The 25,749-nt window shown below is 34.4% G+C and overlaps 1 protein-coding gene across 13 annotated transcripts in view; it reads right to left on the bottom strand.

The window, feature by feature from the left end:
- RALYL (RALY RNA binding protein like) overlaps positions 1-25,749 on the bottom strand; it is an 881,748-nt gene that overhangs the window by 284,849 nt on the left and 571,150 nt on the right. The window contains exon 1 of one of the 13 annotated variants that reach the window (XM_082434022.1): positions 17,456-24,120. The exons of the other annotated variants lie outside the window; for them this stretch is intronic. Coding sequence (XP_082290148.1) covers positions 17,456-17,492 — 37 coding nt within the window. The 5' untranslated portion in view covers positions 17,493-24,120. Of the gene's footprint in view, positions 1-17,455; positions 24,121-25,749 lie in introns of those variants that run through there. 13 annotated transcript variants of the gene reach the window in all.

Genomic DNA, 25,749 nt, shown 5'->3' with positions numbered 1-25,749 from the left:
CTTTAATCCTTCAACAACTATTGATTGAGGGCTTTCTAATGCCACACCATGCAGGGGATGTAGCAGTGAAGAAAGATATCTAGTCTCTGTCCTCAGGGGGTATAGCCAAATGACTAGATACATTATAATTTACACACGAAGCACACATAGGGTACAAAGGAATACATATAAAGATCAACTCTGCTAACCATACAGAGCTTAGAGAAATTAATCTGTAGGAGGTGATTGCCTAAACTGGTTCCTGATGGATGAGTAGGAATTAACTAAGATAGGGGAGTAGGGTGTTCTAAACAGAAGACGCTACATAAGGAGTTAATGATGGAAAGAATTCCTCAGAGGACAGAAAGAAAATTCAGCATCATACGCTAAACCGAAATATTCAAAATGGGATGGCAAGAAATGAATCCATACACGAAGGATTATCTTACTTAATAGTAAGATAATCAAGAAATGCCTTGTAAGTTTTTTAAAGTCATAAAATTAGACAATGCTTTCTTAACATATATTTTAATGCAATGATTGAAAAATTGGTTCACTGTAACACCTGAGCAACAAAGTTTAGATGGATAAATGATATGAAGGCTTTCAGTTAATACTGATATAAACACTGACCCAGGATAACTGAAAGGAGAAACCAGAATTATCAACTAGTGTTAGTTGATAACACAGAGTGATGATGCTTGCTTGTCAACGGAAATAACCTCTAGACTTACTTGGGTTTTCAGTAAATTTGGCAGTTAAAATTTATTTAAATTAGAACAATTAATGTAGATATATACTGCTGTCCAATAAATACAACAAAATCTTAACAATTTCATAATAACCTATTTGGAGATCTCTGCTATTTTACTTTTCTAGATGGAAGATAATAAAATATCTAAGACATACATGTTATTCTATAGCAAAAGAATTCTGTAACTGTTAGTCATGATGAATAAACATAGGGGAGAAGTTTATAATTTTTCTTAAGTCATTTCACTTTATAATAATCATAAAAACAATAATGACCAAAAGTCATAATTTCATAGAGTATCCTAACCAGCTTTATTGCCACATAAATGTGGCAATGCTAAGTATGTGCTATGAAGTTATATTGTTATTAAACACACAAAAACGTATAGCAAAATGTAAAAAATGTCCACTATATCAGAAAGTCTCCAAGGACAAAGAATTGTTTGACAGTCATATTTTTAAGTATCAGTCTATACCAGTGATTGGAATCTTAGTCAAAAAAATGGTACAAATGAACATATTTACACAACAGAAATAGAGTCACAGATGTAAAAAAAAAAATTTATGGTTACCAGGGGGGAAGTTTGGGGAGGGATAACCAGGGAGATTGGGATTGACATATACACACTACTATATATAAAGTAGATAACTAATAAGGACCTACTGTATAGCCCAGGGAACTCTACTCAAAACTCTGTAATGATCCTGTATGGGAAAAGAATCTGAAAAAGAGCGTATATATGTGTATGTATAACTGATTCAATTTGCTGTACAGCAGAAACTAACACAACATTGTAAATCAACTATACTCCAATAAACATTTAAAAAAAAAATACAAAGATTAGTGTGATATAATCATCATTGCAGCATACCTTATACATTTCCTTATACATTTAATGTCTCTGGTCCCAAAATAAAGTTATATTGCTACAACTGATGTGATTGCATTGGATAACAATATTTAGAACATGTTTTTTGGGAAAAAGTATTACAACAGATATTTCTTATACCTTACAACCTATTCTTAAGTTAACAGTGATAAAATTTAATAACGTGGGCAACTTAGAATTTTGGGCCAGTTGATCCTTTAACATACAAATAAACAACACAAGATTTACTTAATGGGCTTGAAAATGCAATGATTGAAAAATCTGTTCACTGTAACACCTAAATAAAAAAGTTTAGGTGGATAAATAATATGAAGGCTTTCAGTTAATACTGATGTGAAATGGAAAATTACTACAACTGTTGATTTAATTACTGCCAGTATTAATCTAGGAGAAATAGTATTACTAAAGATTAGTAGCTTCCTCAACTAAGTACATTAGATAACTGTTTCCATCGGACAAAAACAACTCGTAAGCATCTTTAACGTAATAGATTACTGTATTATTATAAGAGAACTGGTTTACTTAGCATGGTTCCAACTTCCAAAACCACATTTCCATAGGTTCAAAAGAGAATTTCAGCAACAAACATACCTATCATGTTCATGACATAATTTCTTATATCTTGTTCCTGTGCTTGCTCATCAACTGCTCCCTTAAATATTCAAGTAACAAAGAAGGATTTTAAATAATTTTAAATTATTTGTTTTTCTTTCAATTTCAAATAAATTTTCATGTCCATTCAAACAGCATCCTCTCTCAAAATCTAGCTTGGGTTCTGGAGAACTGACATGGTGAACAATCTGAAAATTTTTTCTGTCTAAATTGTGAATAAACAAGTAAATTCTAGATACGTTCATGGAGTATCCATGCTACAGTCTCTTTGGGAGACTCTGTACCCATTAATCACTTGAGTGTATCATCTTTGTTAGAAATGATCATTAGAAAAAGGCTACTTTAATATAAATAGTTCTGGGAGGACAAATTCAGAAAAATTTTATGACCACTTTTAAAATTCAAGTGACCATTTTCCCCGTGCTACCTCAGCAAAGCTGAAGTAAAAGAGTAAATGAATTTTTCCTCTCACTCCAATTAAAAATAACTGTTTTCTGAATTTGTGTAAGTGTATTTTTATTTAATTGTGAACCAACCTTTCATTAATTACTGACACTATAAATTAGATAGAATTAAATGGTCCAGGGAGTCTGTATACATTTACAGGTATAGTATATTTTTGATATTGTATTTTATGTTACATTTGATTATCATATAAAATACCAAAAAAAATTAAAATCTGAAAGTACAGGTAAAAGTTAAGTTATGACTATATGCTGTACATTTAAAAACAAACTTGAGTTGAAAGACACTGTTCAATTATGGAAGGAAAAAGGTATAAAGCAGTCAGACATCTACATGAACCCAGCAGAGGTGACTTCAAAGTCAAAATTCCCATTGCCTGTGGAGCCTATTAAGAAGACAGATACTAGCAATTTGAAGAACAATGTGTGTTTATTTAAGGAAATACATCCAGCTGTTCCTCTAAGGCATTTTCAAGTTCACTGAGTATCAAAAGGATCATGTAATATAAAATATACTTATAATACTTTCCAATGATAAGCAGCCTAAGGCATGAAACATTACAAAAATATATGCCACAGTCTCTATAAGGAGCTTAAGGAAATAAATGTGGATTTTATCTTTATTTTAGAATAAAAATGAAGCTCTAGAGATAATATATGTCAATGATAGGAGACCATTAAGACCTTGAGTCAACATTAACACATATATAATGTTGCCCTGTATAACTAAAGGTGTCAGAAATTCCACAATCAGAATTAGAGTGCAATTCAGTAAATAATGCCAAGAAAACCAATAATTACAAAAAAGGAAAATGAATCAAAAGTTTATGCCAAACAATGTAGGTGTTCTAGAACAAGAAGAATGTAATGACTCACAATAAATTTCTAAATCACTGCAAAGCATTTTGCTTTTCTAAGTTCTGGAAACTTTTAATCCTTTTGCAGAAAAAATAGCACACAAAGTAAATATATTCATATGTGAACATTTCACTGCATGTTTATATATGTAAAACTTTTCCTCAGGATATTTTTTTCTGTTTTTATATGATTCAAAGAATAGGGGTATTGATCAAACAATATCTTTTGCCTTTTAAAGTTAATGTATTAGTTTCCTCATGGGATCTATAAGCTTATTCTTTCACTCTAGTCAATATGTGTTTGATTGGTGCAAGATGGCGGAGTAGAAGGACATGTGCTCACTCCCTCTTGCAAGAGCAGCAGAATCACAACTAACTGCTGAAAAATCATCGAGAGGAAGACACTGGAACTCACCAAAAAAGATACCCCACATCCAAAGACAAAGGAGAAGCCACAGTGAGATGGTAGGAGGGGTGCAATCACAATAAAATCACATCCCATAACCACTGGGTGGATGACTCACAAACTGGAGAACACTTATACCACAGAAGTCCACCCACTGGAGTGAAGGTTCAGAGCACCACATCAGGCTTCCTAACCTGGGGATCTGGCAACAGGAGAAGGAATTCCCACCGAATCAGACTTTGAAGGCTAGCGGGATTTGATGGCAGGACTTCGACAGGACTGGGGAAAATGGAGACTTCACTCTTTGAGGGCATACACAAAGTATTGTGCACATCAGGACCCAGGGGGAAGGAGCAGTGACCCCATAGGAGACTGAACCAGACCTATCTGCTAGTGTTGGAGGGTCTCTTGCAGAGGTGGGGGGGTGGTTGTGGCTCACCATGGGGACAAGGACACTGGCAGCAGAAGTTCTGGGAAGTATTCATTGGTGTGAGCCCTCCTGGAATCTGCCATTAGCCCCACCGAAGAGCCTGTAAGCTCCAGTGTTGGGTTGCCTCAGGCCAAACAAGCAACAGGGAGGGAACTCAGCCTCACCCATCAGCAGACAAGCGGATTAAAGTTTTACTGAGCTCTGTCCACCAGAGCAACACTCAGCTCTAACGACCACCAGTGCCTCCCATCAGGAAGCTTGCGCAAGCCTCTTAGATAGCCTCATCCACCTGATGGCAGACAGCAGAAGCAAGAAGAACCATAATCCTGCAGCATGTGGAACAAAAACCACATTCACAGAAAGATAGACAAAATGAAAAAGCAGAGGACTATGTACCAGATGAAGGAACAAGATAAAACCCCAGAAAAACAACTAAATGAAGAAGAGATAGGCAACCTTCCAGAAAAAAGAATTCAGAATAATGATAGTGAAGATGATCATTCAGGACCTCAGAAAAAGAATGGAGGCAAAGATCAAGAAGATGCAAGAAATGTTTCAAAAAGACCTAGAAGAATTAAAGAACAAACACCAAGAAGAATTAAAAAACAAACAAACACAGATGAACAATACAATAACTGAAATGAAAAATAAACTAGAAGGAATCAATAGCAGAATAACTGAGGCAGAAGAACAGACAAGTGACCTGGAAGACAGAATGGTGGAATTTACTGCCACGGAAGAGAATAAAGAAAAAAAGAATGAAAAGAAATGAAGACAGCCTAAGAGACTTCTGGGACGACATTAAACACACCAACATTCACATTATAAGGGTCCAAGAAGGAGAAGAAAGAGAGAAAGGACACAAGAAAATATTTGAAGAGATTGTGGTTGAAAACTTCCCTAACATGTGAAAGGAAATAGCCACCCAAGTCCAGGAAGTGCAGAGAGTCCCAGGCAAGATAAACACAACGAGAAACACACCAAGACACATAGTAATCAAATTGGCAAGAATTAAAGACAAAGAAAAATTATTAAAAGCAACAGGGAAAAACAACAAATAACATACAAGGGAACTCCCATAAGGTTAACAGCTGATTTATCAGCTGAAACTCTACAAGCCAGAAGAGAGTGGCACGATATATTTAAAGTGATGAAAGGGAAGAACCTACAACCAAGATTACTCGACCTGGCAAGGATCTCATTCAGATTCAATGGAGAAATCAAAAGCTTTACAGACAAGCAAAAGCTAAGAGAATTCAGCACCAAGAAACCAGCCTTACAACAAATGATAAAGGAACTTCTCTAAGTGGGAAACACAAGAGAAGAAAAGGACTTACAAAAACAAACCCATAACAATTAAGAAAATGGTAATAGGAACATACATATCGATAATTACCTTAAATGTAAATGGATTAAATGCTTCAACCAAAAGACACAAGCTTGCAGAATGGATACAAAAACAAGACCCATATATATGCTGTCTACAAGAGACCCACTTCAGACCTAGGCACACATACACACTGAAAGTGGGGGATGGAAAAAGATATTCCATGCAAATGGAAATCAAAAGAAAGCTGGAGTAGCAATACTCATATCAGATAAAATAGATTTTAAAATAAAGAATGTTACAAGAGACAAGGAAGGACACTACATAATGATCAAGGGATCAATCCAGGAAGAAGATATAACAATTATAATATATATGCACCCAACATAGGAGCACCTCAATACATAAGTCAAATGCTAACAGCTATAAAAGAGGAAATCGACAGTAACACAATAATAGTGGGGGACATTAACACCTCACTTACACCAATGGACAGATCATCCAGACAGAAAATTAATAAGGAAACACAAGCTTTAAATGACACAATAGACCAGATAGGTTTAATTGATATTTATAGGACATCCCATCCAAAAACAGCAGATTACACTTTCTTCTCAAGTACACATGGAACTCTCTCCGGGATAGATCACATCTTGGGTCACAAATCAAGCCTCAGTAAATTTAAGAAAACTGAAATCATATCAAGCATCTTTTCCAACAACTGAGATTAGAAATAAATTACAGAGAAAAAAATGTAAAAAGCACAAACAATGGAGGCTAAACAATACGTTACTAATTAACAAAGAGATCACTGAAGAAATCAAAGAGGAAATCAAAAAATACCTAGGGACAAATTACAATGAAAAAATGATGATCCAAAACCTATGAGATGTAGCAAAAGCACTTCTAAGAGGGAAGTTTATAGCAGTACAATCCTACCTCAAGAAACAAGAAAAATCACAAATAAATGATCTAACCTTATACCTAAAGGAACTAGAGAAAGAAGAACAAACAAAACCCAAGGTTAGTAGAAGGAAAGAAATCATAAATCTCAGAGCAGAAATAAATGCAATAGAAAGAAAGAAAACAATAGCAAAAATCAATAAAACTAAAAGCTGGTTCTTTGAGAAGGTAAACAAGATTGATAAACCTTTAGCCAGAGTTATCAAGAATAAGAGGGAGAGGATACAAATCAATAAAATTAGAAATGAAAAAGGAGAACTTACAACAGACACCGCAGAAATACAAAGCATCATAAGAGTACTACAAGCAACTCTATGTTAATAAAATGGACAACCTGGAAGAAATGGACAAATTCCTAGAAAGGTATAACCTTCCAAGACTGACCCAGGAAGAAACAGAACAATCACAAGTAATGAAATTGAAATTGTGATTAAAAATCTTCCAACAAACAAAAGTCTAGGACTAGATGGCTTCACAGGTGAATTCTATCAAACATTTAGGGAAGAGCTAACACCCATGATTCTCAAACTCTTCCAAAAATTGCAGAGGAAGGAACACTCCCAAATTCATTCTAGGAGGCCACCATCACCCTGATACCAAAACCAGGCAAAGATACTACAAAAAAAGAAAATTACAGACCAATATCACTGACGAATATAGATGCAAAAATACTCAACAAAATACTAACAAACAGAATCCGACAACACATCATAAGGATCATACACCATGATCAAGTGGGATTTATCCCAGGGATGCAAGGATTCTTCAATATACACAAATCAATCACTGTGATATACCATATAAACTAATTGAAGAATAAAAATGATATGATCATCACAATAGATGCAGAAAAAGCTTTGGACAAATTTCAACACCCATTTATGGTAAAAATTCTCCAGAAAGTTGGCACAGAAGCAACCTACCTCAACATAATAAAGGCCATATATGACAAACCCTCAGCAAACATCATTCTCAATGGTGAAAAATTGAAAGCATTTCATCCAATTTCAGGAACAAGAAAATGATGTCCACTCTCATCACTATTATTCAACATAATTTTGGAATTCCTAGTCATGGCAATCAGAGAAGAAAACGAAATAAAATGAACACAATTGGAAAAGAAGAAGCTAAATTGTCACTGTTTTCAGATGATATGATACTATATATAGATAATCCTAAAGATGCCACCAGAAAACTACTAGAGCTAATCAATAATTTGCTATAGTTGCAAGATACAAAATTAATGCACAGAAATCTCTTGCATTCCTATACACTAACAACGAAAAATCAGAAAGAGAAATTAAGGAAACAACCCCATTCACCATTGCAACAAAAAGAATAAAATACTTTGGTATAAACCTACTTAAGGAGGTAAAAGACCTGTATTCAGAAAACTATAAGACACTGATGAAAGAAATCAACGATGGCACAAACAGATGGAGAGTTATACCATGTTCTTGGATTGGAAGAATCAATATTGTGAAAAAGACTATACTACCCAAAGCAAGCTACAGATTCAGTGCAAACCCTATCAAATTACTAATGGCGTTTTTTACCAAACTACAACAAAAAATCTTAAAATTTCTATAGAAACACAAAAGACTCTGAATTGTTCAAAGCAATATTGAGGGAAAAAAACAGAGCTGGAGGATTCACACTCGCTGACTTCAGACTATATTACAAAGTTACAATAATCACGACAATATGGTATTGGCACAAAAACAGAAATATAGATCAATGGAACAAGATAGAAAGCCCAGAGATAAACCCACACACCTATGGTCAACTAATCTATGACAAAGGAGGCAAGGATATACAATGGAGAAAAGACAGTTTCTTCAATAAGTGGTGCTGGGAAAACTGACAGCTACATGTAAAAGAATGAAATTAGAACACTCCCTAACACCATACACAAAAATAACCTCAAAATGGATTAAACACCTAAATGTAAGACTGGACACTATAAAACTCTTAGAGGAAAACATAGGAAGGACACTCTTTGACATAAATCACAGCAAGATCTTTTTGACCCACTTCCTAGCATAATGGATATAAAAACAAAAATAAACAAATGGGACTTAATGAAACCTAAACTTTTGTACAGCAAAAGAAACTGTAAACAAGACAAAAAGACAGCCCTCAGAATGGGAGAAAATATTTGCAAATGAATCAGCTGACAAAGGATTAAACTCCAAAATATATAAACAACTCATGCAGCACAATATTAAAAAAACAATCAAGCCTACCAAAAAATGGGCAGAAAACCTAAATAGACATTTATCCAAAGAAGACATGAAGATGGCCAAGAGGCAAATGAAAAGCTGCTCAACATCACTAATTATTAGAGAAATGCAAATCAAAACTACAGTGAAGTACCAATTCACACCAGTCAGAATGGGCATCATCAGAAAATCTACAAATAACAAATGCTGGAGATGGTGTGGAGTAAAGGGAACCCTCTTGCACTGTTGGTAGGAATGTAAATTGTTACAGCCATTATAGAGAACAGTATGGAGGTTCCTTAAAAAACTAAAAATAGAACTACCATATGACCCAGCAATCCCACTACTGGGCATATACCCTGAGAAAACCATAATTCAAAAAGACACATGCACCCCAATGTTCATAGCAGCACTATTTACAGTAGCCAGGTCATAGAAGCAACCTAAGTGCCCTTCAACAGACGAATGGATAAAGAAGATGTGGTACATATATACAATGGAATATTACTCAGCCATAAGAAGGAACGTAATTGGGTCATTTGTAGAGATGTGGATGGACCTAGAGACTGTCATATAGAGTGAAGTAAGTCAGAAATAGAAAAACAAGTATCGTACGTTAACGCATATATGCTGAATCTGGAAAAATGGTACAGATGAACCTGTTTGCAGGGCAGAAATAGACACAGATGTAGAGAACAAATGTATGGACACCAAGGTGGCGAGAGGGTGGTGGGAAGGGATGGTGGTGGTGGTGGGATGAATTGGGAGATAGGGATTGACATATATACACTAATATGTATAAAATGGAAAACTAATAAGAACCTGCTTTATAAAATAAATAAATAAATAAATAAAATTAAAAATAAATAAACAACATGGACTAATTATAGCACAGAGAATTTTACATTCAATACCTCATAATAACCTATAGTGGAAAAGAATATGAAAAAGTATATATATATATGTTTGTGTGTGTATATGTATGCATAACTCAACTACTTTGCTCATACCTGAAACATTGAAAGTCAACTATACTTCAAAAACATATTTTTTTTAAAATAGTGTGGTCTGTCAAGAGGTCATTCCTGTCCACTCTAGTTCTGAGGATGATATTAAAAGGTAGATTTGGCAGGAATATTAATTAAGAAATCCATGTGAAGTTCACACATTGTTAGGCCAGCTGGCTCCTGGTCACCAAATTAAAGGCTTATGAAAGGTCAGTAAAAGTTGGGAAAAAGTTTTAAAAAAATGTATTTTAATTTAACTTCGTGTGTTCAGTTTCCTAAAGATTAGATATCAAAATTATTATTATTTTTTTTTTATAAATGAAAGGCAGAATTCCTAATGGAGGATTAATTCTCATTGACATAGGTTCTTTTTTTTTTTTTTTATAATTATCCCTAACTTTATTTATTTATTTTTTAAGATTTATTGATTGTTGATTGATTGATTGATTGCTATGTTGGGTCTTCGTTTCTGTGCTAGGGCTTTCTGTAGTTGTGGCAAGCGGGGGCCACTCTTCATCGCGGTGCGCGGGCCTCTCACTACTGTGGCCTCTCTTGTTGCGGAGCACAGGCTCCAGACGCGCAGGCTCAGTAGTTGTGGCTCACGGGCCTAGTTGCTCCACGGCATGTGGGATCTTCCCAGACCAGGGCGCAAACCCGTGTCCCCTGCATTAGCAGGCAGACTCTCAACCACTGCGCCACCAGGGAAGGCCTAGATATCAAAATTATTAATAACATTTTGAAAGTGCAATGAAAATCAGAAGTGCTATGGATTACTATATTTTTGCTTTTACATGTTAGATTATTGCTCTATTACATAAATTACATTAGTTAGAGATAACAAAATGTGTAAAACAGTACTTGGAATATGGTAAGGATTCAATAAATGTCAAATGTTATTTTTATCATTTCTGGTATTATTATTAATTCATTTACAGCTGTCCCATTTTCCATTTGGATGAAAGCAAAGGTCTAATGATAAAATCATGTCAAATTAGACAGCAAATTTTTATAAGAAACATTTTAAATTTGGTGGAAGATAGGCAATTTCTAAAGTTTCAATAATCTTCGAAGCCCAGTTGGATGTGTCACTTGCCAAGAAAGTGCCATCTTAATTAATCTGTGTTGACAAGGCTGAATACACTTTCTTTCTTTTTGGAAAGTTTAACCTTACATATTATAAGGAACAACAATGAATACATTATTTTAATTAAGTCTATTCTTTTAGTATATCAAATACTCATCATTAGCTTAGCTATAAATGTCCTTGATTTAATGTCAACTTGTGCTTGTGTGATGACTTTTTAGCTACCTGCCCCCCACCTTTTTTTGACCAACTTCTGTCATAGCTGGTATTTACATTTAATGATGTGAAACTGCCATTTTTGACTTACAAAAATGACAATTTAATATGGCTCAACCAAATACATAGACTGTCCAAAAGACATAATTACACTAGATTATGTTTTTTAAGAAGTTGTTTCTAAATAGATCAAAGACTACTTCCTATACTTTCCCACTATCCATAAATGCTTTTGAATGGTCATCTTTTCTTACAGTCATGTAAAAATCCCTGCATTCATGACAATATCTTAAAAGGATGTATTGACATCTACTTTAATACCAACCTTCTTTTGCTAAGAGCCTAGTTGCCACACGTGTATCTTTTATGCTCAGTAAATACAAATCCACAGCATAATTTCCAACTGTAACATTCTTTGAGAGTTAAATGCCATTTTGTAGAGAACATTTACCTGAACAACTGGCAGAGTAAATGTCATGGTTTTTATGCAGGTCTAGATACAAATACAGCACAGATTCTTAGACAAGAGAAACTAAGAGAGCAGATGATGTACGATAGCCACATTGTTTTCTGAATGTAGACAGGTTGAAGGAAAATGTACAAATGCTCACAAAAGTGACATTTGCCTTTTTGGAGCATTGTTATGTAGAAAAACACATTCAGGAAAGAGAGAGAGAGAGAGATAAATGAATAAGTATTCCCGCAGGCAGAACCAGTTGCAGGCTGGAGCCTGTAAAAGCAAAGTAAATGATTAAGGATGCTGGGCTGAACAATATGTATTTCCATATAAGGTCAATTTGTATCAATGGTGTTATCGGTCAGCCTGTACACCTCTGCTCCCAAACTGACAACTATGGTCCCATTAAGCATGCTCAATCAGACCATCCTGAATTTATCCATGAAGACATGATTCCATGGAGGAAGGTATAAAGTAACAAATTATCAATCCAAACCTGTTATAGAATTCATATAAAGAACTTGAGAGAAAAAATGACTGGAGAAATTTCAGATGTCAGAGCAGAATTCCCAATAAGCATCAATAACAGAGAAATCAAGGATTGAATTTAAGAGGGTACTCCAGGGAGGACAGCAGTCTGTGTCTTTCTGTCCATGCCTTAAGAAGTCTTATAACAATTCTATCAAACTATAAATTTATTTTTTTCTCATCGCAAGAGTTTTAAAGAAAGAGAGAGTTTTAACATATCAAGAATACAAGGATATTTATAAGATGATAAATCAGAAAATATTTGTCTTGCAGTTAATGATTGAATGCCTTGCCTACTATAAAGTATAATGAATTTTATACATTCTTACAATTGTCATTTTAATAAAAATATTACATGAGTCACTTAAAAGTGTGGATAGTGCTTCTTAAAAGTTAATAAATACATTTTATATCTCAATTTAGTTATACATAAAATATACCATTCCACTTAATTCTATTGGGTTGGCCAAAAAGTTCGTTCGGGTTTTTCCATAACATTTTATGGCAAAAACTGAAAGAACTTTTTGGCCAACCCAATACGTTTTACTCTACCCATCCAATGCTCCTGATGCTTTTTCTTTCCAATTCTTTTTTTTTTTTTTATTAAAGTATAGTTGATTTACAATGGTGTGTTAGTTTCAAGTATACAGCAAAGTGATTCAGTTATACATATATACACATCTATTCTTTTTCAGATTATTTTCCATTATAGATTATTAAAAGATATTTAATATAGTTCCCTGTGCTATACAGTAGGGCCTTGTTGTTTATCTATTTTATATATAGTAGTGTGTATCTGTTAATACCAATCTCACATCTTTTCATTAATTCAACATTGCCTCCTTTGTGGTTCTCCATATCCCAAGTACCCCAGGGACTCTGCACATGCTGTTTCTGCCTGAACTATCCAGGAAGCAGAGCTTGCTCCTTCATTCCCTTTGGGTGTCTGATCAACTGTCACCTTAATCACCTTGGCTTTTCCTGACTGACTACCCTATAGAAAATAACAATTTTCTACCTCACCTTCCAAAAGTCCCTTTCCCTTTTTTGCTCTATTTTGTTCCATAGTACTTAGCATCACATGGAGTAATATATATTTACTTGTGTGTCATCTTCCCTTCTCCAATAGAATTTTGTTTTGTTCATTGCTACAGCCATAGCACTAGAGCAGTGTCTGAAGGTAATATAACAGGTGATCAATAAATATTTATTTAATGATTAAACATTATTAGACAGTGATGGATTGTTATGGGTGAAGCATTTTTTTATGCTCTGAGAATGCTTCAAGAAAGAATAAAAGGTACCTCACATAAAAAAAAAAAAATTCTTAGATTAGAGGAATAAACAAATAATTTTCAATGTATATGACAGAATATAGAAAATGTAAATAAAATTACAATTTACCATCTGAAAAAAGAAGAACAAAAAGATAAGTTTGACTTGGAAACTGGGGGAACCTTTAAGAAGGATATGACATTTGAGTGACACCTCTACCAGAGATGATTTCTATACATGAAGATGCAAGTGAAGGCCACCCATCAACAGGAAGATGTATGGGCAAAGACATGGAGATGAGAGAGTATGAACGTTGGGGATAATGAAGTAGCCCAATAAAGGCTAGAACATAGTATCAAGAAGGAAGTATGCAGTGAGTGACAATGATATAAATGTCTGTGTTATAAGGTCATGGTTGTATTTCATTTTCTAGTTCAGCAATTCCCAATATTTGAGAATATGAGAACACGTCTTTTAAACATTGAAACACAATGAGATCCCTGTGTGATATAGTTGTTAAAAATAAAATATAAAACATATGGCATTAAAAGCTATTAAAATTTACTATGACCTTTTAAATATATTAGTTTTCATTAGAACCAAAAAATAGTATATGGGTATATAGGTATGTGTACATGATATACATATGGGGGGATATACATATTTTTTCATCATTGTACAGGCAGTGATTAATATTCATATGGATTCTAGGACCTCTTACAGTAAATCCATGGTCACATGGATCTGAAGCACATGAGCCCAGAGCCACAGTCTAGGCAATGAGAACTTGTCACACGTCTTCGAGTAGGAATCTTACTTAATGAGGCCTATGTTGTGAAAGCACTGAGGGTTAGAGATGGAAGACACCTTAGAAAACATCTTCTCTGCACCGTCTGCTAAAGTTATAGAAGAAGAAATTGCAACCCACAGAGATAACAGACCTTGGCTGAGATTACAAGCAGAGAACTGTGACTAGTATTCAGATTTCTGAAGTGATCTCATCACATATTTCCATAATAAGATGGATAACATCACCCAAACATATCATTAGTAATCAAAAATGAATATCTGTTCCTAGTTAGTAATAAGATAAAACGTTACACACCTAAAATTAGATATACACAGTTTTCTCTGCTGTGGTACAAGGATTGTAGTATTTTTCAAATTCTCTCTCTAATATCACATGGATACTACTCTAGTTTTTCTCTTAAGCCTGTATTTCAAAACATATTCATCTTTAAGAATTTATCTCCACCTCTCTTTTAAAAACCAAAAATTGTTTTCTCAAGGTCATCTGGAATTTCAGCAAAGGAGATTACAGGTGTACCTTGTTTTATACATAATAAGGATTTCTGAAAATTAAACATAAGCTGCACACTTCAATAAATAGATTGATTCAATATGTATAAAAATTCAGTATTTAAATGCTAACAGAAAAATGTATACTGGTGATGATTTCCACCCCAAACTAATTTGTAAAAATAGGCTTACATATATTAGAGTTCCTTAAAGTGGTTTCTACCTGCTTGGCTCTGGTGAAATCAACATCTGACACATGGAAACATTTTTTATTACCACTCGACCAATTCTGTATCTTACTGAAAGTCCTTACACAGTTAGGCATAGGTAAGATCTGCTATATGAATGAACACTGAAGCGGTTTCCTTTTCGATAACAGTTGCTCCATCAAAAGCAAGGAAAAGGGGACTCTTCCCTTTCTCTCCTCCTCCTCTGCAGGGAATTATACATAACTAATCTAGACATGAGTGAGGAATGGATTTCAAAGTCTCCCAGGAATTTCCAAAGACTTAGTGCCATTTACACTTTAAAAAAAGACAGATACCTGTCTTTTACAGGTATCTTTGCTCTCCTGCTTCTTTTCAAACCCCTGGCATAATCATATGCACCTTTCCTATTCCTCCTTTTGGAGCCTCTAAAAGAAAGTTGCATTATTTTTACTAAAGGACATTATATTAAATTGTTAGGGAATGAGAACATTAGAAAGTTTATTTACGTATTTTTCCAGGTTAAAAAAAAATCATAAGAACATTTTCCTTCTTTCCCACATTGAAATTTGTTAAGTGTGCAATTATTGCTTTAATTGGATTACAATTGCCTCTACATTAGTTTATGCTTTTTACATGATCAAAAACACATAAAAGATATGACTGAAAATGGAAATGCACTGTATTTTGGTGATGGATAATTCAGATATTTTTATATACCCATTAGATAGCAAACAATTGTTTACATTCTGCTTTTGCAAATATTGTTAGTATAAGAAGGAAATTCATTTAAGGATTCTATTTGCTTTTATTGCTAAGTTTTCTATATACCTTAACTTATTATATTCTTGCTGTCCAATATTTTATATGATTGGAATATAGAAACAGTTAATGCAATGTATTACATCTAACTGATACAATTAAACATAAGTAACACATTAGTTTTTTTAAACGAAGTCATTCAGTACACCCTACTGTGTTCATCCTGTATAATTATACATCTTCTGACTTGTCTCATGTAATTCACAATTTCTTCCTGCTGCTTAATCACAGACTTCAGCAAGCACATTTTAGGGGAAGAGACTCGGTAAAATTTTTCTGAGAATCTTTTATTTGTCATATGCATTAAGGCAATGATAACTCCCATGGAAAAAAATGAGGGGGTGTACAAAAGATACAGGAGTAAAAGTGCAAGATGGTTTTCAAGTACATGCATAATTTAGATTCATTCTTGTGGGAGGAAATCATAAGGGAATTAATCAGCAATATATTTGTAGATTTTGCACCAATCATTTTTATAAGAAAAAAGTAGCAATTATTATATGTTGTTTCTCAATCACAAGAAAGAAATAGCATCAAAAGGCAATCAGGCAAAGAAAATCAAACTGGCAGTCCTGTCCCTCAGAGCTCTCTGTGATGCACAAAACTTCTTTGAACAAGAGAAATGTTAGTGTTCAGGTCTTCAGTGAAAAATGGACCAAAATGTGATCATTCTCAAAAAAAAATCACATGTCTATCATATTTTGGCCTTTTGATGGAGTAATTGTTGCTGATAGTCTTGCTATGTTTTAAAATATTTGATAACATCTAAAGACATCATAGGAATAATGAAAAAGTGCAGACTTTGACTATAGAACAAGTTGTAGTTACCTGTCTAAGATGGCAAATAGAGTCAGTGACAGGACACACTGGGCTAAATATGGTAATAATTACTTTAGGCAATGGAAAAGATAAAGTGATAAAGAGTTGGGCTTACTGGAGAAAGATGTGATTGGAAAGCTTTCCATGACAGGCGTATTGCTTTACCATAAAACACAGTTTTATTATAAGACTTTTTGATTTTTAGCTAAATCCTAATGGCTTTCAGTTCCATAATCATCTTTGTTCTAGACTTTAGGCCAGGGTGATTGTGCTGCTCCTTTTCAGTCAGAATCAGTCCCTTTAGGTTAGATTACAGATGACTCCTTTTAACCCTTTGAAATGATGCCTGTAGTGAATTATGTTACAAATATGCTCTGCTCCAAGAAGTTTGGCAATGAATATCTTGTTAAATATTCAGCTTGTCATTCACAATTAACTCTCTCCCTGCCATTCAGAACTGTTTTATTTCCCCTGAGAGTTATGATTGAAATTGGATGAATAAATAGAAGTTTAAAAAAAAAAAAGAGAGAGAGAGAGAGAGAGAACTATCCAGTTATCATGCCTGTATGAAGGATGCTGAGCTAGACTGAAATTGCATTTGATCTGTTTCTCTGTTGATTTTGTAAACCTTTCCAAAGGTTTCCATAGTAACAAGTGAATTAGCCCCTTTCCCCCCAACATCTTTCAAGCATGTAACAGGGATAAAGGTTAGGGTGAAAAAAGCTACAATATCTTTTCTACTCCCAGGATATATCTGAAGTCATGATTAGTCTTTTAAGAAATCAAGTATGTTTCTCCCACCACAGTCATATGAAAAAGTTGGGTCAGAATTTACTTACATCTCTGATGTCTGCGTTTGCTCCTGTACATGGTCATTCTGAAAAAATCCGACTTTCTAAGAAGTAATTGCTTTGACCACGGAGACAAAGAGAGGGTTGTGCTCCTGCTTTGCAGTAAGACTGTTGCTCACTGACAGAAGGTAACCAGCAATCACACAGTGAAAGCCAGGGTAATACCATTCTCATAAAATTACAGGGGAGATGTTACAGTCTGTAACTACTCTATCTAATGCAAATCTTCTAGAGCAAATTGTATTTCCTTCACCCGCCCCCAACTGATATCAGTTAAGTTTTCTAATAAAATCTCTACTATTAAAGTGCTGTGCTCAAAATAATGTTGAATTAAGAATAGATTCATATATTTAGCAAGAATAGTAAAACTGAAAATCTAAATATGAAATATAAGAACGCCTGTTATTTATTTACATAAATTAAAAACTATCTTTTGGATTCTCATGTCTTTTAGCCACTCTAGAATGTTTAGATTTGTATTTTATTTTGAAACTACTGAATTCTTTCCTTTTTTGAGCTCCCAATGCACTTCGTAGTTTCAATTATTAAAGCAATTATCACTTCTAGGTTTGTCTAATTCTCTAAACAGACTGCTTCTCAGGAAAAGCAGGAATTGCATGTTTTCACATTATATCCCCAGACCTAGTACAGAGGAACACACAACAGGGTCTCAGGTTTAGTGAGTACCTACTCTGTGCTACACATTCTGCCCCCTCCAGAAGGAAGCCTTTCATGAAGCTTTCTCCCGCCTTCACCCTGCCACCTAGCCTCGTTTTAGTCCTCAGACCTCTATTTTCACAGTATTTTGGGCATATCCTTATCTGAACATTGTCATCTCAACTGGACACAGAAGAAGCTTTGTCTTTGCATGTATTGTACTCTCTGCTCTGAAAGCAATGCCTGGCACGCAGCAGAAACTCAGGAATACTACCTCTCTCAAACCCCCCACAAGAGTACGTGCTTTCAAATCTCCTTTATGTGCTCATTAGGGTGTCTGAAATGCAGTTTTTATTTAAAATACAGAAGGATTTATACACTAGTGAAGAATTTCTATGTGATATGACTTGATTATGCATAAACCTTCATCTTCCAGCCAAAACCAGAAAACGTCTTCAACTGTCAAAATTCTTTTTTAGTGTTAGCAAACTCAGGCTACTTACTAATAGGAGGAGATATCCACAGCTCTTCTTAATAGAAGGATTATTTCAGTGTCATGAATACTTTTACACTTGAGTAATTACTACAGTTCATGATCACAGATACCAAGAACAGCATTTTAACAAGTTTTTGACAGTATTCCTCTAGTTTCCTTGACTTTGGACTAACAAACTGCACTATTTAATAAGATGCTCCGTCAAAGACCACTATGGGTATTTCTTACTGTAAGGCATAGTCAGTATCTGTATTTATCTACATACAATATGAAACACTGGGAGGATTTTCCTTGTGTTTTCTACAATAGTGAGATGAAAATATTTCAGAAAGAAATGAGGCCTTTTCTGAATGACATATAATACACCTTATGTTCCACAACCTTACTTGCTTAATTTTTCTCCATAGCACATTGTGATCACCTAACATAATCTGTATTCACTTGTTTGTTTTCCTCCTGTCTGTCTCTGCCTATTACAACATAAGCCTCCAGAGAACAGGGCTTCATTTTCCTCAGAGATGTATGTCCAGAGAGTAGATCAGTGCCTGGTACAAAGCAGGGTCTCAACAAATATTTGCTGAATAAATGACTTTTTATGAACAAATTTCAATGATAAAAACAATATGATCACAGATTATTTTTCAATGAATTAGTACAATAACAAAATTCATGCTTATTAACTAAAATTACTTTCTTACTTAATGCAAATACTTATCATTTCACACCTTTGTTTTGGCCCCAAGATGAGTCTGAATGAGTTAACTGATTTAGATGAAATTGCTTATATTCAGAGATATTAAGATATATTTTAAAATTTACTGGAACAAAAAGTCACAACGAACAAGCAAGTTCTCTTTTTTAAAAATTACTCATTCCATAAGACCAATAAACATAAAACCTATTACAATCAAACAAATTAAAACAAAGTTTGTCTGACATATGTGTTATATATAATTTTGATATGAATAACCATGTCATTAATGATTATTAGGTAGAAATAGCCTAATTACCTAATGACACAAATGCTATTAATTTTAACAATATTACATGGTACAATCAAATTTGTAGTTTTTCTCTTTTACACTGTTAGTTCTCATTATCTATAATTAACATCAATCTGAACATTCTTTGCAAAGACCATGTAACAATTTAATTTCATCCACATATGCAACAACCTCTCACCCAGCCTCATTCATCATCACACATACACAGATGCATGTTAAAACAAAAATCCTGACTCATAGTCATCAATGTTTGGCACACATTGTACCAAAGCTGACTTTCTTAGGCTCTATATAGGGGTTTTTACCTCATCAACTCCTTCCTATGTTACTTTTCTCACCTCAGGGTATAGAGAGCATCCACTCTTGAATCTAATGTCTTAGGTCAGTGGTTTAAATCCTGTTTTAAACCATCAAAATTGGGGACCTCAAATAGACATAATGAATTAAGGCCAAATTCATGAGTACCATGTTGCAGTACAGGTAGGAAGATGAGAGAGAAGCAGGGGCAATGGCTGAGGGAGAGGAGAGGCTTTAGTAAAAGCAGAACCTGGGCAACTTTCAGCCAAAAGAATGAGGAGGAAGAATGTAGACATAATAAGGGACAAAATGTTAGTGAAAAGAAGACAGGTGCCAGCATATCATTCTTTTTATCCAACCGTCTTAAAAAATACAGACTGAATAGAGGTGTTTTGTCTTCAAAATCAGATTTATGCCTGTAATGTCAGAGATCAAAAGAAACATCACTTGCTTTATAAAATATCTCCATATCTACTCCCGCACAATATGATTTCCTTTAATGGAAGGAAGGAAGGAAGGAAGGAAGGGAGGAAGGAAGGAAGAGGGAAAGAGAGAAAGGAAAAGAGGAAGAAGCAAGCCTCTGTGTGTGTGTGTGTGTGTGCACGTGTGTGTGAATGAGAGAGAGACAGAGAGAACTACTCTGTGCTATGTGTCAAGCACTGGGCTAGTTATATACTGCATCACTAATCTTCATAATCTTCACAACAATCCTGTTACTTAGCTATCTTTACCTCCAATTTAGAAATGAGTAAACTTTAGCCAAATGAGGACAAGTACAGGTAACATTCAGGGACACTGCATGACTTACATAGCTGTGTTGACAACATTTAATTGGGAACTAGACCAAAATGATTTTAGAAACAAATTAGGTGGCAATGCACTTGGCAGCTGCTGGAGAAGACTTAAATAAAAGGGTCACTATAATGTCACTAGTAATGTACTGAAATCAACAAAATGACATTTGCCCAAACTCGTCACAGGGAGTGAACACTCTGTGGTTTAATAAGAGCTAACATTCATTTAAGGAGTTCACATTAGGTGCCAGACTCTCTTCTAAGAGTTTTATATGCATTACTCATTGGATACTGAAAACAGTTCTATGATGGATTTATTATTATTATTATTATCATTGTTATTATTATTATTATTATTACTATCATCATCATCATCCTCATTTTATGTTTCAGTAAAATGAGGCTGAGAGCAAAGTGTTCTGACTAAAGTCTCACAGAGAGCAAGAGGTCGTGCCCTGCTTTGAACTGGCTGGCCTTTCTCCAGAGCCTGTGCACTATAACATGCCATGTAAGGTCGAAGGGATACTTTCGGCAGCTATTTCGGCAGCGGGGGATGAGGACCCACAAGGGACATGTTTCCATAACAACGAGTGGTGTTAAACTAACTTCTAAGCGGGGTGGATGCAATTAACTGCAGAGTTTTGGCTGCTGGCAGGGACAGTCAAGTTCAGAAGCACAGCAGACTGCTTGGGACAAGAGAGGTCTGCTCACCTCTGCAACAGTGGTGACTTCCCTTTCCCAGACATGTCACCTCCCCTGCCTTTCCTCCCCACGCCCAGCCCTCATCCTTTCCTCCAAATAAAACACCAAAAGAACATTTAGAGAATACCAAAAGTATCAAATTATTAGCCCATCCAGAGTTCTAACATCCTTATCTGGTTTAAAAATTACAATATGTGTTGATTTGGATAAAACTTCTAAGAATTTCATCAAGGCATAGTATGTAGACCATATAGAAGTATTTAACTTGAACTGTATGATATCTATATTTCAGAAAATTACTAGAATAATAAAATGTTAAAACTTTTCAGGGTAATACAACTATTTTTTCTGTGTAACAAAATTATGCTGCCAAAATTCCTCATTTACAGATGTCTACTCCACAACAGACAGCTCTTACAAGTTTCTTGGATGGAAAACGGAAGGGAACTGCGGGGCATGACCTCAAGGGCCTTGACCCCCATACTTACAGCAGGAGCCTGAGTCCAGATTCCCTAGGAGTTAGCCCACAGCTTTTTCCTCTGAACACACTAGCTCTGAAATTATAGCCTTAAGTGATATAAGTGATATCTCTACACTCCTTCGGTCAATTTTTCTCCAGTTTGGACAGAAAGTTAACCTTTCTCTTATGTCATTCTTCTCACTCAACAGCACGAGGTACAGATGTGGACCTTCTTTATCCTTCCTTCGCTACCATGCCAGTTGTCCCCATGGAAACGCTGCCCCTTCTCCTCTCAGATATGAACTCTGCTTTCTTTTTTTTTTTTAATTTACTTTATTGGAGTATAGTTGGTTTACAATGATGGGTTAGTTTCTGGTGTACAGCAAAATGATTCAACTATACATATGAACACATATATATGTATTCTTTTTCATATTCTTTTCTATTATGGTTTATTACAGGATACTGAAGATAGTTCCCAGTGCTGTTCAGTAGGACCTTGCTGTTTATCCATTTTATACATAATAGTTTGCATCTGCTAATCCCAAACTCCCAATCCATCCCTCCCCCACCACCCCCTTGGCAACCAGAAGTCTGTTCTCTATGTCTGTGTTTCTGTTTCATGGATAAGTTCATTTATGTACTATTTTAGATTCCATGAACTCTGCTCTCTTTATTGAAACATCTCCTTGCTAGTGCAGTCCCTATAAACTCTTGACAGAAGTTCTTTCCTCAGGATCTTTCAGGGATAACATGCAAATAATTTTCAGCCCCAGCAGAATCACCGATCCATCTTTTCAACCATTTAAGCAAGTATATCTATATCTTCTGTACATGTCTATATTAAGTGGTTTGCTCTCTTGCCTAATGTCTCTGAAACTGAACCCTTGTCTATTTGTCCAAAGTCAAGTGCTCTCCTGTTAGTGGATAATCTAAAAATAGTTATTAATTAAAATATTGAGTGGCTATCATATAAAAATCTTATCATTTTACCTAGTACCTCATATTAATAATATATTCACCATTGTTCTTTTTAAATCAAAGGAAACAAAACTTCTTAATGTTCAGTTCAAGTTTTCATTCAAAATATTGGTTCAAATGAGGAAAAAAAAATCCTAAGTGATGCTTCTTTATACTTGACTGCTGTTGAAAGTAAAGCAATAAACAAACAAGTCAATTCTGTGTTCTTCGGTTTGGTTCATTAAATTTTTTTATGTATCTGGAAAAGACTTTTCTAAGATTTTTTGTAAACTATAATTGGATTTTATTACTGTCTTCATTCATTTCTTTGGACTTTCTCCAATTCCTTATGCTCTAATATCAAATAAGTCTTTGAAATCATTAATTTTTTGAAATATGTAATGCCAAGTATTAAATACAGTTAACATATTTCTCCTTTATAACTCACTCTAATGTGACTTTATTTTCACCAAATCTCCTTAGTGGTAATTGTTTTTGAGCATTCTCACTTTTGTTTGCTACTCTTTTTTGTATGGTTCCCATTCCATTTTATCTCAGTTTCATCTTTCCTTTAGCCTAAATTTGATTATTCAGACTTAGTTTTATCTTCTTAATCGTCTTATTTGCCCATTTATATTTGGATAAATTTGCATTGTCTCAAGTTGAATAGATTGAATACTATCTTTTCTAATCATATCCTTTGGATAGGTCCAAATACCTAATGGTTATTAAAAAAAAAGTTTTTTAAAAGAAGACTAAAACATATACAATTAAATCAACCTTGAATTTCCTAGAATATGAAGTGAGTTATTTATACCTGTGTAAATAGTTTACCTCACTTCAACATATTTTAATAAATGTTAACAAATTATACACGAAAGATGTAGTAATCCTAGACCTAAAGAAACACAGTCTCTTTGAGATCATAGCCACATAAAAGGTACTAAAACTATAACGAATTACCTTGCAGACATAGGAACACAATAATATAGTTTATTGGATGTGAACATGATGTAGGGGAATTGCTGTACCATGTTCCCTGGAGGTGCTTTATTTATGAAAAACATGTGTTCAGTAGTTCACAACTCTGTCTCAGAAACACCATCTCCACTGAGATGGAGAGACACTTATGAGTTTACAAGGCATAATGATGAGAAAGTAAAACATCCTTAAAGTCATAAGAGTTTCCATAATTATGAAAATTATGTATAGAATTTCACTATAACAAAATTTACAAAATGGGAAATGCACTCTTATCTATCTATCTATCATCTATCTATCTATCTATCTGTCTGTCTGTCTGTCTGTCTATCTATCTATCTATCTATGTATCTATCCATCTATCTATTCTTTCTATCTCTCTATCCACATACCCACCTACCTATCTTAAAAACCAGAGAGTTGTGAGTTGCAAAGCTACCTAGCAAAACAGTGTCTGGGGATGTTTAGAGGATGTCATACTCTAGAGGCCAGAATGTAGCTGAAGAAGATGCTTAAAAAAGCAGAGAAAAGGCAGTCAATGGTGGTGCCAACCAAGTGGCACCTGAAGCAGAGGAAGGCAAAATGTAGCAATGCTCCATGGAGAAATAAAGTGTTAAAAGTCCTGTTGCACCACCTGTGGATTTCTTAGGACACTGCCTTTCTCTTTTTTCTGGCTGATTCTATCTCAGTCAGCTCCTTCCATCAAACTTGTCCAACTCTCTTCTCTTTAGTCTCTGAATTCAAGCATCTGGTCTTGTCTTTCTAGTCTATTGTTTTTCCTTCTTGCTGTCTTTTGTCTATATAAAACTATACTTTATTGTATACATGTATAGTGGAGTATAAGTAGGGGGTTACTTACCTCAAATTCTTATTGGTATTACGCAAGGAATAAAAACATGATGCCAAAAAAGGCTGAACCAGGGGATTTATCACTTTATGATGCCTTGCATTTTCTGCTTTAATGAGTATACATTATTAAGGTTAGAAACAAATATTACAATTTCAATCACTACCCATAGAGTCCACCAATATTAGTTTCATAATGTAAGCGAAGTAAGTACATGAGATACTTCAATTAAAAACTGTTCACTAATTATAAAAATCGAATGGAATCATATAAATGATTATTAAGTGCTTACTTTGTGCCAAAACACTATTTAGGATTTTACTTCAGTTTGAATTGCTGGGCTTATTGTTCTTCTTTTAAAAAATATACTTCTGTTACTTTATTTAATCTTAAAACAGCTATGTGAGGAAGGAGTTGTTACCTCATTTTACAGATAAGGGAACTGAAGTTCAGGTGTCAAGTTCATAAAGCTAGCAAGAAGTAGAGCCAGAATTTGAATCCAAGTTTGAACTGTAAAAAGCCATGTCCAATCCATGATACCACTATCTTATATATTGAACAAATAAATGTCAGACAATAAAAGCAAATTCAGAAAACAGTAGAGAACAGAAAACACTACCTAGGATTTTACTTCAGTTTGAACTGCTGGGGTTACTGCCACTATTTTGGAAAATATACCTGATTTTAATGTGTAAGACAATGGGAGAATAAAGTTGATATATAGAATTTCAATATAGAATGCATGCTGATAGTCACCCATCTTAGTACTCCAAATAAAGGATTCTAGAGATGCATATACAAGGATTCTAAAGATATTTATGTAATGGTAGAATAGGAGCCTAATCAATGCATATGATATATTTGTATTAACCTAAGGTCTAATGTGGACTTGGAGTATGTTCTTCATGGAAATGAATCAGGTAATTTAGAATGGCCCAGGGAAAGTTTTCAATTAAAAATAGATAAAATTAGGTCAAAAAGTTAACTACACATACACACACACATAAAATTTTTAAAATATTGGGCTAGATGTTACAATGTTTTTTTTCATTGTTTAAACTATAATATTTTAAATGGGCAAAGA

Source organism: Balaenoptera physalus, assembly GCF_965194825.1.
Source record: "Balaenoptera physalus genome assembly, chromosome: 17".
In the NCBI taxonomy this organism is placed as follows: domain Eukaryota; kingdom Metazoa; phylum Chordata; class Mammalia; order Artiodactyla; family Balaenopteridae; genus Balaenoptera; species Balaenoptera physalus.
Note: the sequence above shows the minus strand (reverse complement) of the source record. Positions and strands in the feature narration are given on the sequence as shown.